Below are 20,057 nucleotides of genomic sequence, written 5' to 3'. Positions count from 1 at the left end.
GACAGTCTGTGGTGCAACGTGGCGTTGGTGGATGGAGCGAGACATGATGTCCCAGATGTGCTCAATTGGATTCAGGTCTGGGGAACGGGCGGTCCATAGCATCAATGCCTTCCTCTTGCAGGAACTGCTGACACACTCCAGTCACATGAGGTCTAGCATTGTCTTGCATTAGGAGGAACCCAGGGTCAACCGCACCAGCATTTGGTCTCACAAGGGGTCTGAGGATCTCATCTCGGTACCTAATGGCAGTCAGGCTACCTCTGGCGAGCACATGGAGGGCTGTGCGGCCCCCCAAAGAAATGCCACCCCACACCATGACTGACCCACCGCCAAACCGGTCATGCTGGAGGATGTTGCAGGCAGCAGAACGTTCTCCATGGCATCTCCAGACTCTGTCACGTCTGTCACATGTGCTCAGTGTGAACCTGCTTTCATCTGTGAAGAGCACAGGGCGCCAGTGGCGAATTTGCCAATGTTGGTGTTCTCTGGCAAATGCCAAACGTCCTGCACGGTGTTGGGCTGTAAGCACAACCCCCACCTGTGGACGTCGGGCCCTCATACCACCCTCATGGAGTCTGTTTCTGACCGTTTGAGCAGACACATGCACATTTGTGGCCTGCTGGAGGTCATTTTGCAGGGCTCTGGCAGTGCTCCTCCTGCTCCTCCTTGCACAAAGGTGGAGGTAGCGGTCCTGCTGCTGGGTTGTTGCCCTCCTACGGCCTCCTCCACATCTCCTGATGTACTGGCCTGTCTCCTGGTAGCGCCTCCATGCTCTGGACACTACGCTGACAGACACAGCAAACCTTCTTGTCACAGCTCGCATTGATGTGCCATCCTGGATGAGCTGCACTACCTGAGCCACTTGTGTGGGTTGTAGACTCCGTCTCATGCTACCACTAGAGTGAAAGCACCGCCAGCATTCAAAAGTGACCAAAACATCAGCCAGGAAGCATAGGAACTGAGAAGTGGTCTGTGGTCATCACCTGCAGAACCACTTCTTTATTGGGGGTGTCTTGCTAATTGCCTATAATTTCCACCTGTTATCTATTCCATTTGCACAACAGCATGTGAAATGTATTGTCAATCAGTGTTGCTTCCTAAGTGGACAGTTTGATTTCACAGAAGTGTGATTGACTTGGAGTTACATTGTGTTGTTTAAGTGTTCCCTTTATTTTTTTGAGCAGTGTAGAATAATTCTAATGTTAAGGTAACATTGGAAAGGGAAAACACTTATCCGAGAGCAGCGCTTCCTTTCTTTCGATCCTATCAGTATCGACACATGCCTCAACGCACTTAGCGAACGTTCTCGCTGCGTGGTGTTTTGGGAAACTAACGTTACATCTTCAGCCGTTGTAGGAAAGATGCATTGTTAAAAACACTCGTAAGCCTAAATTCCATCGCTATCGGGAAACCGGGTCCAGAGCTCTGACTTCTCAAACACAGCAGAAAGCTAACACCCCGCCTATTTATTAATTTACCCACTTACATAGCTAACTAAAAAGTAACCAAATACAAAGCTGGAGAGTATAGTACATCTTAGACAGTTATAAGATATCTGATGGGAAACATTTAGTAGTGAATTGCATACAAGTGTAACTTCATCACCTCATGTGTGCCACACAACAGAGACTCAACGATAGATGTACAGCGCATTCGGAAAGTATTCAGACCCCTTGACTTTTCCACATTTTTGTTATGGTACCGCCGGCAGAGGCTGGATCATTCTGGCGATTGTGATAGGGTGTTCGATGGTGAGGCAGATATCTGTACCTGGGGCAAAGACTTTGTGTTTTCCTGGGGCAAAAGTTCAGGATATCACCAGGTTGTTTCCCGAGGCTGTGAGTCAGTCACCGGGGGCTGATACTGTCATGGTTCATCTGGGGGTGAAATTACATTATGAAGGGCAGCTCAGAACAGCTGAAGATGTTTTTTAAAGAACTGATTGGGTCTCTACTTGACACAACAAACGGCCCATAATATCTGGCCCTCTGCCCTCCCTAAATCGTGGCATTGGATGGTTCAGCAGACTTTTAGCCCTCCATAACTGGCTACAAGACTATTGCAGCTCTGTGGGTGTAACATTTATTGACAATTTTGATACCTTCTGGAAACAAAGCTCATATTATAAGGAGGATGGGATCCACCCAAATCATTTGGGTTCCTGGATCCTTTCACAGCATTATAAGGCTGCGATGAGACAATACCCAAGTCCAGCTCATTTAATCCCTACCATTGTGTCGCTGAGTTGACATAATGATTCAGCAAATGTACATTATCCTAGGGGCGCTGTAAATAACCTAATTTATGTCCCTCTTACTGCCCGGAATGCCTCTGCTGATCCTACAGCTATTGTATGCAGTAATCATATGCCTATGAACCACAGTAATACTGTTAGCACTGAGGTGGTGTGCCCTAGTAGGAAGTCCACTGTGTGCAGTTCACCCTGCACAAATAAAAATAACCAGAGAATGGTCTACCTCTGCTAAGCTTCCCAGTAAAGCAAGAAAAATAATCAAGCATCCCAGAAAAGTGTTAAAAATAGCACACGTTAACATATGTAGCTTAAGAAACAAGGTTCATGAAATCAATAATTTGCTAGTAACAGATGACATTCATATTCTGACAATCTCTGAAACTCACTTAGATAATACCTTTGATGATACAGTGGTAGCAATACAAGGTTATAACATTTACAGAAAAGACAGAAATGCCAATGGGGGCGGTGTTGCGGTCTATATTCAGAACCGCATTCCTGTAAGTAATAAGGCTACAGGTTCACCTGCCTCACCTAAAGCCCATTCTGGTGGGAAGCTGCTATAGACCACCAAGTGCTAACAGTCAGTATGTGGATAACATGTGTAAAATGCTTGATAATATATGTGATATCAATAGAGAGGTATACTTTCTGGATGATTTAAATATTGACTGGCTTTCATCAGGCTGCCCACTCAAGAGAAATCTTCAAACTGTAACTAGTGCCTGCAACCTGGTTCAGGTTATCAATTAACCTACCAGGGTAGCTACAAAAGTACAGGAATGAAATCATCAACATGTATTGCTCATATCTTTACTAATGCTGCAGAAATTTGTTTGAAAGCAGTATCCAAATCCATTGGATGTAGTGATCACAATATAGTAGCCATATGTAGGAAAACCAAAGTTCCAAAGGCTGGACCTAATATTGTGTATAAGAGGTCATACAAGAAGTTCTGTAGTGTTTCCTATGTTGTTGATGTGAAGAATATTTGTTGGTCTGTGGTGTGTAATGACGAGCAACCAGACGCTGCTCTTGACACATTTATGAAATTGCTTATCACAGTTACTAATAAGCATGCACCCATTAAGAAAATGACTGTAAAAATTGTAATTATAGACCGGAAGTAGAGGCCTGGGCGTTGTTGTTCACTAATTTACTCCAAGTAGGGAAAGGATGGTGGGGTTGAAAAGTAATAAAGGGGAATATATATATATAGAAAATTAAAAAAAACATGGGGGATTGGAAGTGATGCAGACAATTACATTGATAGAAGATACAATCTGCAATATTAAGCTGATCCATCCCCCCCCCCAAAAAAAAAAAAAAAAATATATAAAAAAAGGAAAAATTATAAATTAAAAAAAATAATGACTGTAAAAAATTGTTGAATCCCAGTGGATTGATGATGAAATGAAAAATTGTATGGTTGAGAGGGATGAGGCAAAAGAGATGGCAAATAGGGTCTGGCTGTACAACCGATTGGCAAATGTACTGCAAATTGAGAAATCGTGACTAAACTGAATAAAAATAAGAAACTACACTATGAAACAAAGAATTATATTAAATATTATATTATAGTAAAAAGCTTCAGTGCACCTTAAATGAAATTTGGTGCAAAAAGGCAAACTCTGCTCCATCATTCATTGAATCAGATGGCTCATTCAATACAAAACCCACTGATATTGCCAACTACTTTAATTATTTTTTAATTGGCAAGATTAGCAACCTTAGGCATGACATGCCAGCAACAAACGCTGACACTACACATCCAAGTATATCTGACCAAATTATGAAAGACAAGCATTGTAATTTTGAATTCCATAAAGTAAGTGTGGAAGAGGTGAAAAAAGTATTATTGTCAATCAACAATGATAAGCCACCGGGGGTCTGACAACTTGGATGGAAAATTACTGAGGATAATAGCGGACGATATTGCCACTCCTATTTGCCATATCTTCAATTTAAGCCTACTAGAAAGTGTGCCCCCTCAGGCCTGGAGGGAAGCAAAAGGTATTAACCTACCGAAGAATAGTAAAGCCCCCTTTACAGGCTCAAATAGCCGACCAATCAGCCTATGTTTGACCAGACAAAATGACGATGGTGCGCTTATAGGGAAGGACATTCAACAAGCACAGCACTTACACAAATGACTGATGATTGGCTGAGAGAAACTAGATTTTGGGGGCTGTTTTGTATGACTTCATTGTGTCTTGACATTATCGATCATAGTATGTTGCTGGAAAAACTTGTGTTATGGCTTTACACCCCCTGCTATATTATGGATAAAGAGTTACCTGTCTAACAGAACACAGAAGGTGTTCTTTGATGGAAGCCTCTGCAACAAAATCCAGGTAGAATCAGGAATTCCCCAGGGCAGCTGTCTAGGCCCCTTACTTTTTTCAATCTTTACTAACGACATGCCACTGGCTTTGCGTAAAGCCAGTGTGTCTATGTATGCAGATGACTATACACACTATACACGTCAGCTACCACAGCAACTGAAATGACAGCAGCACTTAACAAAGAGCTGCAGTTACAGTGAGGGAAAAAAGTATTTGATCCCCTGCTGATTTTGTACATTTGCCCACTGACAAAGAAATGATCAGTCTATAATTTTAATGGTAGGTTTATTTGAACAGTGAGAGACAGAATAACAACAAAAAAATCCAGAAAAACGCATGTCAAAAATGTTATAAATGGATTTGCATTTTAATGAGGGAAATAAGTATTTGACCCCCTCTCAATCAGAAAGATTTCTGGCTCCCAGGTGTCTTTTATACAGGTAACGAGCTGAGATTAGGAGCACACTCTTAAAGGGAGTGCTCCTAATCTCAGCTTGTTACCTGTATAAAAGACACCTGTCCACAGAAGCGATCAATCAATCAGATTCCAAACTCTCCACCATGGGCAAGACCAAAGAGCTCTCCAAGGATGTCAGGGACAAGATTGTAGACCTACACAAGGCTGGAATGGGCTACAAGACCATTGCCAAGCAGCTTGGTGAGAAGGTGACAACAGTTGGTGCGATTAATCGCACATGGAAAAAACACAATATAACTGTCAATCTCCCTCGGCCTGGGGCTCCATGCAAGATCTCACCTCGTGGAGTTGCAATGATCATGAGAACGGCGAGGAATCAGCCCAGAACTACACGGGAGGATCTTGTCAATGATCTCAAGGCAGCTGGGACCATAGTCACCAAGAAAACAATTGGTAACACACTACGCCGTGAAGGACTGAAATCCTGCAGCGCCCGCAAGGTCCCCCTGCTCAAGAAATAACATATACAGGCCCGTCTGAAGTTTGCCAATGAACATCTGAATGATTCAGAGGAGAACTGGGTGAAAGTGTTGTGGTCAGATGAGACCAAAATCGAGGTCTTTGGCATCAACTCAACTCGCCGTGTTTGGAGGAGGAGGAATGCGGACTATGACCCCAAGATCACCATCCCCACCGTCAAACATGGAGGTGGAAACATTATGCTTTGGGGGTGTTTTTCTGCTAAGGGGACAGGACAACTTCACCGCATCAAAGGGACGATGGACGGGGCCATGTACCGTCAAATCTTGGGTGAGAACCTCCTTCCGTCAGCCAGGGCATTGAAAATGGGTCGTGGATGGGTATTCCAGCATAACAATGACTCAAAACACACGGCCAAGGCAACAAAGGAGTGGCTCAAGAAGAAGCACATTAAGGTCCTGGAGTGGCCTAGCCAGTCTCCAGACCTTAATCCCATAGAAAATCTGTGGAGGGAGCTGAATGTTCGAGTTGCCAAACGTCAGCTTCGAAACCATAATTACTTGGAGAAGATCTGCAAAGAGGAGTGGGACAAAATCCCACCTGAGATGTGTGCAAACCTGGTGGCCAACTACAAGAAACGTCTGACCTCTGTGATTGCCAACAAGGGTTTTGCCACCAAGTACTAAGTCATGTTTTGCAGAGGGGTCAAATACTTATTTCCCTCATTAAAATGCTAATCAATTTATAACATTTTTGACATGCGTTTTTCTGGATTTTTTTGTTGTTATTCTGTCTCTCACTGTTCAAATAAACCTACCATTAAAATTATAGACTGATCATGTCTTTGTCAATGGGCAAACGTACAAAATCAGCAGGGGATCAAATACTTTTTTCCCTCACTGTAGTTTCAGAATGGGGGGCAAGGAATAAGTTAGTCCTAATTATTTAAAAAACTAAAAGCATTGTATTTGTGACAAATCATTTACTAAACCCTAAACCTTAACTAAATCTTGAAATGAAAAATGTGGAAATTGAGCAAGTTGAGGAGACTAAATTTCTTGGAGTAACCCTGGATTGTAAACTGTCATGGTCAAAACATATTGATACAACAGTAGCTAGGATGGAGAGAATAAAGCGCTGCTCTACTTTCTTAACAGCACTATCAACAAGGCAGGTCCTACAGGCCCTAGTTTTGTTGCACTTGGACTACTGTTCAGTCGTGTGGTCAGGTGCCACAAAGAGGGACTTAGGAAAATTGCAATTGGCTCAGAACAGGGCAGCACGGCTGGCCCTTGGACGTACACAGAGAGCTAACATTAATAATATGCATGTCTCAAAGTGGAGGAGAGATTGACTTCATCACTACTTGTATTTGTGAGAGGTATTGACATGTTGAATGAACCGAGCTGTCTGTTTGAACTACTGGCACACAGCTCAGACACCCATGCATACCCCACAAGACATGCCACCAGAGGTCTCTTCACAGTCCCCAAGTCAAGAACAGACTATGGGAGGCGCACAGTACTACATAGAGCCATGACTACATGGAACTCTATTCCACAGCAAGTAACTCATGCCAGCAATAAAATTTGATTTAAAAAACAGATAAAAATACACCTTATGGAACAGCGGGAACTGTGAAGAAACACAAACAGACACATGCAATCAATCACATTGTAGGATTTTTTATGAATTTATTTGCAAATTATGGTGGAAAATAAGTATTTGGTCACCTACAAACAAGCAAGATTTCTGGCTCTCACAGACCTGTAACTTCTTCTTTAAGAGGCTCCTCTGTCCTCCACTCGTTACCTGTATTAATGGCACCTGTTTGAACTTGTTATCAGTATAAAAGACACCTGTCCACAACCTCAAACAGTCACACTCCAAACTCCACTATGGCCAAGACCAAAGAGCTGTCAAAGGACACCAGAAACAAAATTGTAGACCTGCACCAGGCTGGGAAGACAATCTGCAATAGGTAAGCAGCTTGGTTTGAAGAAATCAAATGTGGGAGCAATTATTAGGAAATGGAAGACATACAAGACCACTGATAATCTCCCTCGATCTGGGGCTCCACGCAAGATCTCACCCCGTGGGGTCAAAATGATCACAAGAACGGTGAGCAAAAATCCCAGAACCACACGGGGGGACCTAGTGAATGACCTGCAGAGAGCTGGGACCAAAGTAACAAAGCCTACCATCAGTAACACACTACGCCGCCAGGGACTCAAATCCTGCAGTGCCAGACGTGTCCCCCTGCTTAAGCCAGTACATGTCCAGGCCCGTCTGAAGTTTGCTAGAGTGCATTTGGATGATCCAGAAGATCATTGGGAGAATGTCACATGGTCAGATGAAACCAAAATAGAACTTTTTGGTAAAAACTGAACTTGTCGTGTTTGGAGGACAAAGAATGCTGAGTTGCATCCAAAGAACACCATACCTACTGTGAAGCATGGGGGTGGAAACATCATGCTTTGGGGCTGTTTTTCTGCAAAGGGACCAGGACGACTGATCCGTGTAAAGGAAAGAATGAATGGGGCCATGTATCGTGAGATTTTGAGTGAAAACCTCCTTCCATCAGCAAGGGCATTGAAGATGAAACGTGGCTGGGTCTTTCAGTATGACAATGATCCCAAACACACCACTCGGGCAACGAAGGAGTGGCTTCGTAAGAAGCATTTCAAGGTCCTGGAGTGGCCTAGCCAGTCTCCAGATCTCAACCCCATAGAAAATCTTTGGAGGGAGTTGAAAGTCCGTGTTGCCCAGCGACAGCCCCAAAACATCACTGCTCTAGAGGAGATCTGCATGGAGGAATGGGCCAAAATACCAGCAACAGTGTGTGAAAACCTTGTGAAGACTTACAGAAAACGTTTGACCTGTGTCATTGCCAACAAAGGGTATATAACAAAGTATTGAGAAACTTTTGTTATTGACCAAATACTTATTTTCCACCATAATTTGCAAATAAATTCATTAGAATTTTTCTCATTTTGTCTGTCATAGTTGACGTGTACCTATGATGAAAATTACAGGCCTCTCTCATCTTTTTAAGTGGGAGAACTTGCACAATTGGTGGCTGACTAAATACTTTTTTCCCCACTGTATGTGGTAGTAGAGTAGAGGCCTGAGGGCACACACTTAACATGTTGTGAAATCTGTTATGAATGTATTGTAATGTTTTTAAAATGTAAAACTGCCTTAATGTTGCTGGACCCCAGGAAGAGTAGCTGCTGCCTTGGCAACATCTAATGGGGATCCATAATAAATACAAATACTCTTCCTAGAGCTGGCTGCCGGCCAAACTGAGCAATCGGGGGAGAAGGGCCTTGGTCAGGGAGATGACCAAGAACCCAATGGTCACTCTGATAGAGCTTCAGAGTTCCTCTGTGGAGATGGGAGAACCTTCCAGAAGGACAACCATCTCTGCAGCACTCCACCAAATAGGCCTTTATGGTAGAGTGGCCAGACGGAAGCCACTCCTCAGTTAAATGCACAACAGCCCACTTGTAGTTTGCCAAAAGGCTCCTAAAAGGACTCTCAGACCATGAGAAACAAGATTATCTGGGCTTATGAAACAAAGATTGAACTCTTTGGCCTGAATGCCAAGCGTCACGTCTGGAACAAACCTGGCACCATCCCTTGGGTGAAGTATAGTGGTGGCAGCATCATGCTGTGGGGATGTTTTTCAGTGGCAGGGACTGGGAGACTAGTCAGGATCGAGGGAAAAATGAACGGAGCAAAGTACAGAGAGATCCTTGATGAAAACCTGCTCCAGAGCACTCAGGACCTCAGACTGGGGCAAATGTTCACCTTCCAACAGGACAACAACCGTAAACACACAGCCAAGACAATGCAGGAGTAGCTTCGGGACAAGTCTCTGAATGTCCTTGAGTGGCCCAGCCAGAGCCCGGACTTGAACCCGATCGAACATCTCTGGAGAGACCTGAAAATAGCTGTGCAGCGACGCTCCCCATCCAACCTGACAGAGCTTGAGAGGTTCTGCAGAGAAGAACGGGAGAAACTCCCCAAATACAGGTATGCCAAGCTTGTAGCATCATACCCAAGTATGAAAATGTATGCAGTCACTAACTAAGTCGCTATGGATAAGAGCGTCTGCTAAATGACTAACTGCTAAATGACCAAAAAAAAAATAATAGAGGCTGTAATCGCTGTCAAAGGTGCTTCAACAAAGTACTGAGTAAAGGGTCTGAATACTTAGGTAAATGTAATATTTCATTACTTTATTTAGCAAACATTTCTAAAAACCTGTTTTTGCTTAGCATTATGGGCTATTGTGTGTAGATTGATGAGGGGGGAAAACAATTAAATCAATTTTAGAATAAGGCTGTAACATAACAAAATGTGGAAAAAGTCAAGGGATGCACTGTAGAACGCTATGGACTCACCAGCTCCCGCTTTCTTCCATTATGCTCTTTATAACAAACACGTGACTGGCTCAACTATTCTGGGGAAGTACGGTAAGCTTCATAATGTAAAATAATGTGACAAGGCGAAATTAACGCGATCTGACTTCTCTCGTACCGTATTGCACAAGTTGACTGTGGTATTTACTTAAAAAGTAGTTACAAATATAAAAATGTATTCAAAAACTTCTAAGAAATAGTTTCAACGGTATTGACGGTATATGAAAACCATCCCGTAGTCATTTCCAAATACCCTGGTATACGGTATATACGGTATACTGCCCAACCCTACTGTAGTCCAAATACAATCAGCTCCATTTGTCCTCAGGACAGAATAACCATACTATGAGACAGCAGTCACAGCTCAGCACAGTAACAAAGTTATCCTTCCTCATCCATCCTCAGTTCCATGCAGATAAGTCAGAGTGGAGACATGCTTCAGGCAGCACAGCCCTTCATGAGCCAAATTAACTATCAAGAGCACAGTTTAAGCATGCAACGGAGGAATGAGGGCTCATTTATATGGTGTTTCCAACTGTAATTCATATTTTATATTAACACAATCAATGTGTCACAGCCCTGATGCTAAACTGTAATGTCTTTGTCCTTTACGTGATTGCACCGTGGCTCTGGGCGGCAACGGGCTCATCCAATCAGTGAGAACATGAGGCCCGGTTCATCTCTTTCTCTGGGTGTCTCTACAGTGTTGGGTTAGTGGGTGGCATGCCCTCTCTGTGTGTCATTCTAGTACTACAGCTACGATCACTACTACAGTCATCTTAGGGTAGTCCGTCTTTCTAGGAGGCCAGCCTGTTCCTTATTGCCTCATTGAACTTCGGGGTCAGCTTCAGCGTGTGCGTGTGTGTCTATATATCCGTGTGTGTCCACATCACCAACGAACTATCATGGTCCAAACACACCAAGACAGTCGTGAAGAGGGCACGACAAAGCCTATTCCCCCTCAGGAGACTAAAAAGATTTGGCATGGGTCCTCAGATCCTCAAAAAATTCTACAGCTGCACCATCGAGAGCATCCTGACTGGTTGCATCACCGCCTGGTATGGCAACTGCTTGGCCTCTGACCGCAAGGCACTACAGAGGGTAGTGCGTACGGCCCAGTACATCACTGGGGCAAAGCTCCCTGCCATCCAGGACCTCTATACCAGGCGGTGTCAGAGGAAGGCCCTCAAAATTGTCAAAGACTCCAGCCACCCTAGTCATAGACTGTTCTCTCTGCTGCCGCACGGCAAGCGGTACCGGAGTGCCAAGTCTAGGTCCAAAAGACTTCTCAACAGCTTCTACCCCCAAGCCATAAGACTCCTGAACAGCTAATCATGGCTACCCGGACTATTTGCACTGCCCCCCCACCCCATCCTTTTTACGCTGCTGCTACTCTGTTAAGTATTTATGCATAGTCACTTTAACTCTACCCACATGTACATATTACCTCAACTACCTCAACTAGCCGGTGCCCCCGCACATTGACTCTGCAACGGTACCCCCCTGTATATATAGCCTCCCTACTGTCACTTTATTTTACTGTATATATAGCCTCCCTACTGTCACTTTATTTTACTTCTGCTCTTTTTTTCTCAACACTTTTTTTGTTGTTTTATTCTTACTTTTTTTGTTTAAAATAAATGCACTGTTGGTTAAGGGCTGTAAGTAAGCATTTCACTGTAATGTCTGCACCTGTTGTATTCGGCGCATGTGACCAATAAAATTTGATTTGATTTGATTTGATATATACACAGTACCAGTAAAAAGTTCGGACACACCTACTCATTCAAGGGTTTTTCTTTATTTTTACTATTTTCTACATTGTAGAATAATAGTGAAGACATCAAAACTATGAAATAACACATTTGGAATCATGTAGTAACCAAAAAAATAGCCACCCTTTGCCTTGATGACAGCTTTGCACACTCTTGGCATTCTCTCAACCAGTTTCACCTGGAATGCTTTTCCAACAGTCTTGAAGGAGTTCCCACATATGCTGAGCACTTGTTGGCTGCTTTTCCTTCACTCTGCCGTCCCACTCATCCCAAACCATCTCAATTGGGTTGAGGTCGGGGGAGTGTGGAGGCCAGGTCATCTGATGCAGCACTCCATCACTCTCCTTCATGGTAAAATACCCCTTACACAGCCTGGAGGTGTGTTGGGTCATTGTCCTGTCGATAAACAAATGATAGTCCCACTAATCCCAAACCAGAAGGGATGGGGTATCGATGCAGAATGCTGTGGTAGCCATGCTGGTTAAGTGTGCCTTGAGTTCTAAATAAATCACAGACATTGTCACCAGCAAAGCACCCCCGCACAATAACACCTCCCCCTCAATGCTTTACGGTGGGAACTACACATGCGGTGATCATCCATTCACCCACACCGCGTCTCACAAAGACACGGAGGTTGGAACCAAAAAGGACCAAAGGACAAATTTCCACCGGTCTAACGCCCATTGCTCGTGTTTCTTGGCCCAAGCAGGTCTCTTCTTATTATTTGTGTCATTTAGTAGTGGTTTCTTAGCAGCAATTTGACCATGAAGGCCTGATTCACACAGTCCCCGCTGAACTGTTGAGATGTGTCTGTGACTTGAACTCTGAAGCATTTATTTTGGCTGCAATTTCTGAGGCTGGTAACTGTAATGAACTTATCCAGAGGTAACTCTGGGTCTTCCATTCCTGTGGCGGTCCTCATGAGAGCCAGTTTCATCATAGTGTTTGATGGTTTTTGTGACTCCACTTGAAGAAACTTTAAAAGTTCTTGAAATGTTCGGTATTGACTGACCTTCATATCTTAAAGTAATGATTGACTGTCATTTCTCTTTGCTTATTTGAGCTGTTCTTGCCATAATACGGACTTGGTATTTTACCAAATAGGGCCATCTTCTGTATAACCCCCCTACCTTGTCACAACACAACTGATTGGCTCAAACACATTAAGAAGGAAATACATTTCACAAATGAACTTTTAAGAAGGCACACCTGTTAATTGAAATGCATTCCAGGTGACTACCTCATGAAGCTGGTTGAGAGAATGCCAAGAGTGTGCAAAGCTGTCATCAAGGCAAAGGGTAGCTATTTGAATAATATCAAATATATTTGTATTTGTTTAACACTTTTTTTGTTACTACATGATTCCATATGTGTTATTTCATAGTTTCGATGTCTTCACTATTATTCTACAATGTAAAAATAAAGAAAAACCTTTGAATGAGTAGGTGTGTCCAAACTTTTGACTGGCAGTGTATATATATATATATATATATATATATATACACACACACACACACACACACACACACACACACACACGGCAGACTGACCAGGTGGAAGCTATGATCCCTTATTGATGTCACCTGTTAAATCCACTTCAGTGTAGATGAAGGGGAGGAGACAGGTTAAAGGATTTTTAAGCCTGAAGACAATTGAGACATAGATTGTGTATGTGTGCCATTCAGTGGGTGAATGGGCAAGACAAAATATGTAAGTGCATTTGAACGGGGTATGGTAGTAGGTGCCAGGCGCACCGGTTGGAGTGTGTCAAGAACTACAACACTACTGGGTTTTTCACTCTCAACAGTTTCCCGTGTGTATCAAGAATGGTCCACCACCGAAAGGACATCTAGCCAACTTGACACAACTGTGAGAAGCATTGGAGTCAACATGGGCCAGCATCCCTGTTGAATACTTTTGACATCTTGTAGAGTCCATGCTCCGAGGGAAAAAGGGGGTGCAACTCAATATTAGGAAGGTGTTCCTAATGTTTTGTCAACTCAGTGTGTACACCACACAGGGTTCATAGATTGTGTGACAGCTTGCCAGGCCACTCACTCACCTCATGCCACGGGTGGAGTGGTTGTGATAGTTCTGCAGCAGCTGTGGCACCCCCAGCATGGCCTCAAACAGCACGGCCAGGGAGCCCAGGCCCTCCACGAACAGCACAGAGTCCAGCAGGAGAAGGGTGAGGAAGGCACACAGCACCGTGAAGGCAAAACAGAATAGCAGGTAGTCCTCAAATGCACTCCAGCTCCAGAAGTAGCGCAGGTCCAGATCTAAGAGAGGAGGAAGAGGGGGAGAGAGAATGAGCGAGAGAGGGGGGGGGGGGGTGAAGAGGGAAAGAGAAGGGGAGGAAGACAGAGGGAGTGATAGAGGTAGAAGGGGAGGGGGAGAGATGTGGAGAAATTCCTTCATTAGAAAATGCACCCTCACAGACATTCATTGAACACACAACACAAATCAATAGAGTGCAAGTAAGGGAATGAAACAGACTCAGAAGCTTTTACATTTACATCAAATCAAAGTCAAATGTAGCCGTTGACACTAAGCCTACACTCTGACCAATGAGAAAGAGATGCAACATGGCAGCTGAAATAAAATGTGGTCACAGACAGAGAGCTCTTCTCTCACTGTAACAAATATTCATTATTCAGATATTCTAAGAATATTTCAACTTCCATCCATTCTTTTCTGTGTTTGCACTGGCAGCCCAATAGGGTAGGCCTACTGTAATATAGTAGCAGAGCCCTAGAGAGAAGACAAGCTGTTCACAGAAAACAGAGGCATGCAAATATAAAGTTCCAGATCTGCTTCACTGACTTTTAATATTGCCATTGTTCATCTAATTATATTCTAATGCAATTCATGGACATAAAACCTAAAAGGAGAGAGAATGAGGTAGTCAGAAAGAGACCCCCCTGAGGGTCACAATCTGAAATAAGAGTCTAGCTTTGATTGACCTCAAATCCAGAGATGATCATGCATACTGTGTCAAAGGTTCTGTCTGGTAATGGTATATATAGGACCAGTCAGCTCTTCACAAGACATCCCACATGATCAATGGCCTTATATTCCTTTGAAATTACTAGAGAGGTGGGAATAGAATGAGCTGACATCAGCTGAATGGAATTGATAGTTAAATTAGAGCCCATTTGTTAGTGAGCCGACTGGACTGTGACGTTCCATATAGGAACTGGTCATGTTCCGCGTATTGTCATTAGGTTGTGCGTTCCGAGCGCCTGCACACAACACACGGCAGCACCTGTCAGGGGGAACAGTGGCGACGGCAGTACACACCTGTCAGGAACACAGCCCACTACCCACCACCGCCGCCACGCCCACGGCATTGTGAAAGAGGCAGAGTGAGACGTCTCATAGCGAGCAGCGTGCATGACTAATGTCCTTATTACTGGACAGCTCCTACAGATCCAACACAGAGACAGGATCCAGTAGGTAGGATAGATGATCAGAACAGAGAGGGGGACAGGATGCGTACACTCGCTTATGACCGCACACACACATTGTGGCGTCCGTCCTTGCAGTGAGGTCACAGCACATGAATAATATCTGTAGCACCAGATGCTGACACTGATAGAATCTGAACAGGGCCTGGCAGAGAGACCTTATTCAAAAAAAGAGTCCTCAGAGGACTTCATTTTCACCTGCAAATAAAAATCAGATTTATTTTACCCCCCCCCCCCCCCCCCCTCTATTCTAGTGTGCTGGCAGCTTCAGGGGAGAGCTCTGCCCTTTGTCGGGAACATGAAAGCTCCTCTCTCCTTTAAATAAGACGGGCAAAGCTGCTGACAGCAGCAGCACTACTGGCACTACTAAAGCTTGCCCTGTTTTCCAAAGTGCGGTCTGTTTTGCCCAAAAACAGTATAGCTCCTTATATCTATTCACTGCTCCCTCGCTCTCTATTCACTCCTCCCTCTCTCCATGCACTCCCCCTCTCCTTTTAATAAAGCCTGATAGTTTTATATGCACAAAAAACACCTACAGCAAATTGTCAAGTAAAACATGAAGAAACATAACCAATGGATCTGAATCACATCTAAAAGAACAAATCTGTACATTTCCCTCTCTCATCTCCCCTGTTCGACCTCTCTCCTCTCCCCCTTTCGACCCCTCTCCTCTCCCCCTCTCGACCCCTCTCCTCTCCCCCTCTCGACCCCTCTCCTCTCCCCCTTTCGACCCCTCTCCTCTCCCCCTTTCGACCCCTCTCCTCTCCCCTACCCCTCTTCTCTCCCCCTTTCGACCCCTCTCCTCTCCCCCTCTCCTCTCCCCCTTTCGACCCCTCTCCTCTCCCCCTTTCAACCTCTCTCCTCTCCCCCTTTCAACCTCTCTCCTCTCCCCCTTTCAACCTCTCTCCTCTCCCCCTTTCAACCTCTCTCCTCTCCCCCTTTCAACCTCTCTCCTCTCCCCCTTTCAACCTCTCTCCTCTCCCCCTTTCAACCTCTCTCCTCTCCCCCTTTCAACCTCTCTCCTCTCCCCCTTTCAACCTCTCTCCTCTCCCCCTTTCAACCTCTCATCTCCCCCTTTCAACCTCTCATCTCCCCCTTTCAACCTCTCTCATCTCCCCCTTTCAACCTCTCATCTCCCCCTTTCAACCCCTCTCATCTCCCCCTTTCAACCTCTCTCATCTCCCCCTTTCAACCTCTCTCATCTCCCCCTTTCAACCTCTCTCATCTCCCCCTTTAAACCTCTCTCATCTCCCCCTTTAAACCTCTCCTATAATTGCCCTTTTTCTCTCTCTACCATCCAGGCTCCTACACCATCAGAGGTAGGCTGGCCTTCCCAGTGAGATCCCTGGCAGTGTTGTGCTTAGCTTAGCCAGCCTGGAGAGGAGAGCAGACTTGTTGACAGGCCACACTTGAAAAGACCAACACAAGAAGGAACCGCACCAATGAGGAAAATTGGGGAGGTGAGGTGCTTTTTTTTTTTCAACAGCTCTTCAGAGATCAAACATTTCAATTACTAAAACAGCAAAACAAAGTGCTCAATGGAAATTCTTCAAACATCGTGACAGTGACGGTAACCCAGGGCAAACAGATTTACAGCGGAGTCCACCTCAACCATATCTAGGATACCATCAAGGGTTTACATTCTGCCAGTCATCTGGAAGTCAGGCAGTACAACTAACAGCAGCCAGTGTTAGCAGTGTTACAGTGCCCCAACAAGCTTGTCCATCTCAGCCCACAACAAGGAAAAGGAGACGGAAAGAAATATACATTTCAATCAAGGCATTTCATGTCATGCAGAGTACAGAGATATCTAGAGAAAGACAGCTAGAGAGAGAGGCCCAGAACATCCATGCTCATCATCCAGAGAGCCAACTGAGCCTCCCAGCCAGAGGAGACCCAGCTCATGATGGGTCTACTCCATCACAGCCCACCCCAGGCTCCAAACCCCACCCCAGGCACCCAGACCCCATGCCCCAGTTCCAAGGGAGCCGGGCAGATGCCGTCCCTGCACTGCTGTTCTCCTGCAGGGTAACCAGGGCCAACCGAGCCACCCTGTCTTTCTGTTTGCTGAGCCCATGACTCTGGGACAGGTCAACCATCAGTACAGAGATGCTGCCATTTCAGCTCATAGTACGCCCATGAGTATCGATTGTTCAAAGGTTGGATCTAGTTAGGTTGGATCCAAGATAATAAAACCATTAAATAAGATCTACCAGACAAACAATTTATTTTGATTTTCCCATGATGTCAAGCAAAGAGGCACTGAGTTTGAAGGTAGGCCTTGAAATACATCCACAGGTACACCTCCAAATGACTCAAATTATGTCAATTAGCCCATCAGAAGCTTCTAAAGCCATGACATCATTTTCTGGAATTTTCCAAGCTGTTTAAAAGGCACAGTCAACTTATGTGTATTTAAACTTCTGACCCACTGGAATTGTTATACAGTGAACCTCTTTCACGTCATACTTTATATAGGAACACCGCAGAGCGAAAAAAATGTCATTAAAATCTTGCCCCTAGTCAAAAAGCTGGATTTTTGTATTCATCAAGTCGAATTTGAACGAATGTGACAGGGGGTTGCGATTATAGCTGTATTACAGCATCTGAGACTGACTGGTTACCAGACAGACTGACATGGACATGACTGCTGATCAGGGAGCAGTAATGTGGGTCTGAAAGTAGCTCCACTCAAATTCTACCGGAGAAAGAAAATGTACTGTACCCTTCTCATAAGCTCTTTGAATATTCTGAACAAGGACAAAGACCGTGCCGATATAGCTATGTCATTAAGTTCATATTCAATGAAGCAGCTCTAAGTACATCGATTAAATTGGAATTAAATTACAATTTCTAAATCATTTAGCCATTCAGGCATATCCACATTTGCATTTTGCAACATATAGTAGATGACTGCAGTACTATTATATTGTGGCCCTGCTGCAGTGTCCTATGGTTCTGACCTGGGTCAGTCACACATCAACCCCTGCCTGTGTGTTTAATGAACATTTATTAAAATAAATAATGAGGACTGATTTGCATTATATGTCATTATAATACTCTGTAGTAGCACACTATTTAATCCTGGAAGATAATTGTACAGGCAGCACAAACCAAGGCAATCACATCCCTGAATGCTCACTAAAGCAGGTCATGTTAGGTGGGCCTTTTCAAGGTACTTTCCATAATAATCTAAGAGAATAAACAAAACATTGCAGTCAGGCAGAAGACATGACTTTAAAGCGTTGGTAACTCAAACTTTTGCATGAGATCAAATGTCCCATTGACGTCACCTCTATGACAAGTTATTTACTTAAAGGGACACATTTACACATACTTCAAGTTAGGATTTGTCCTCGACTACTTTTCTGAGGTAGCATACCAGACAGACACAGACCCCTTATGTATTACAATAACACACATGGTGTTTCTATTTTGTCAGAGATAGTCTAGTCTATCTGACAATGTGGATAGCAATGACCTCGCTGGCAAAACAGGTTAATAATCCAGCATCCTCCCAGAACCCATCTTGGTAAAGTCCCATGCAGCTCTCTGACGCCACACAGAAAACAGAGTGAAAAGTAGCAGACTGCGGAAGGAGGAACTGAGCAGGTCAATGGACATCCTATCTAAATAATGACTTTTAATGAGGGCCGGATGGTAATTAGACTGGGGTCAGAATGGGTGATGCGGTAATCACACCCAGAGGAGGGCTGAGGAGGAGAGTGCCTGCCGCCAGGGTAACGTTCTGACAGAACAGCAGCTGGAATGTACTGGGCATTCGGAAAGTATTCAGACCCCTTGACTTTTCCTACGTTACAGCCTTATTCTAAAATTGATTAAATAAAATAAAATCCTCATCAATCTACACACAATACCTCAATGACAAAGCGAAAACTGGTTTTTAGAATTTTGTGCATCCTGTTTCCATTGATCATCCTTGAGATGTTTCTACAACTTGATTGGAGTCCACCTGTGGTAAATTAAATTGATTGGACATGATTTGGAAAGGCACACACCTGTCTATATAAGGTCCCACAGTTGACAGTGCATGTCAGAGCAAAAACAAAGCCATGAGGTCAAGGAATTGTCCGTAGAGCTCAGAGACAAGATTGTGTCAAGGCACAGATCTGGGGAAGGGTACAAAAATATTTCTGCAGCATTGAAGGTCCCCAAGAACACAGTGGCCTCCATCATTCTTAAATGGAAGAAGTTTGGAACCACCAAGACTCTTCCTAGAGCTGGCAGGCTGGACAAACAAAGCAATCGGGGGAGAAGGGCCTCGGTCAGGGAGGTGACCAAGAACCCGATGGTCAATCTGACAGAGCTCCAGACTTCAACTGTGGAGATGGGAGAACCTTCCAGAAGGACAACCACCTCTGCAGCACTCCACCAAATCAGGCCTTTATGGTAGAGTGGCCAGACGGAAGCCACTTCTCAGTAAAAGGCACATGACAGCCCACTTGGAGTTTGCCAAAAGGCACCTAAAGGACTCTCAGACCATGAGAAACAAGATTCTCTGGTCTGATGAAACAAAGATTGAACTTGAATGCCAAGCGTCACGTCTGGCGCAAACCTGGCACCATCCCTACGGTGAAGCATGGTGGTGGCAGTATCATGCTGTGGGGATGTTTTTCAGCAGCAGGGACTGGGAGACTAGTCAGGATCGAGGGAAAGATGAACAGAGCAAAGTACAGAGAGATCCTTGATGAAAACCTGCTCCAGAGCGCTCAGGACCTCAGACTGGGGCGAAGGTTCACCTTCCAACAGGACAACGACCCTAAGCACACAGCCAAGACATCGCAGGAGTGGCTTCGGGACAAGTCTCTGAATGTCCTTGAGTGGCCCAGCCAGAGCCCGGACTTGAGCCCGATCGAACATCTCTGGAGAG

The 20,057-nt window shown here is 44.5% G+C and overlaps 1 protein-coding gene across 2 annotated transcripts in view; it reads right to left on the bottom strand.

Moving 5' to 3' along the window:
- LOC311134459 (solute carrier family 66 member 2-like) overlaps nt 1–20,057 on the bottom strand; it is a 100,561-nt gene that overhangs the window by 45,873 nt on the left and 34,631 nt on the right. For both annotated transcript variants that reach the window (XM_084168141.1, XM_084168140.1), the window contains exon 4: nt 13,762–13,978. In XM_084168141.1, the coding sequence (XP_084024267.1) occupies nt 13,762–13,978 (217 nt within the window). The remainder of the gene's footprint in view (nt 1–13,761; nt 13,979–20,057) is intronic.

Source organism: Coregonus lavaretus (assembly GCF_964263955.1).
Source record: "Coregonus lavaretus genome assembly, chromosome: 9".
Lineage (NCBI taxonomy): Eukaryota > Metazoa > Chordata > Actinopteri > Salmoniformes > Salmonidae > Coregonus > Coregonus lavaretus.
Note: the sequence above shows the minus strand (reverse complement) of the source record. Positions and strands in the feature narration are given on the sequence as shown.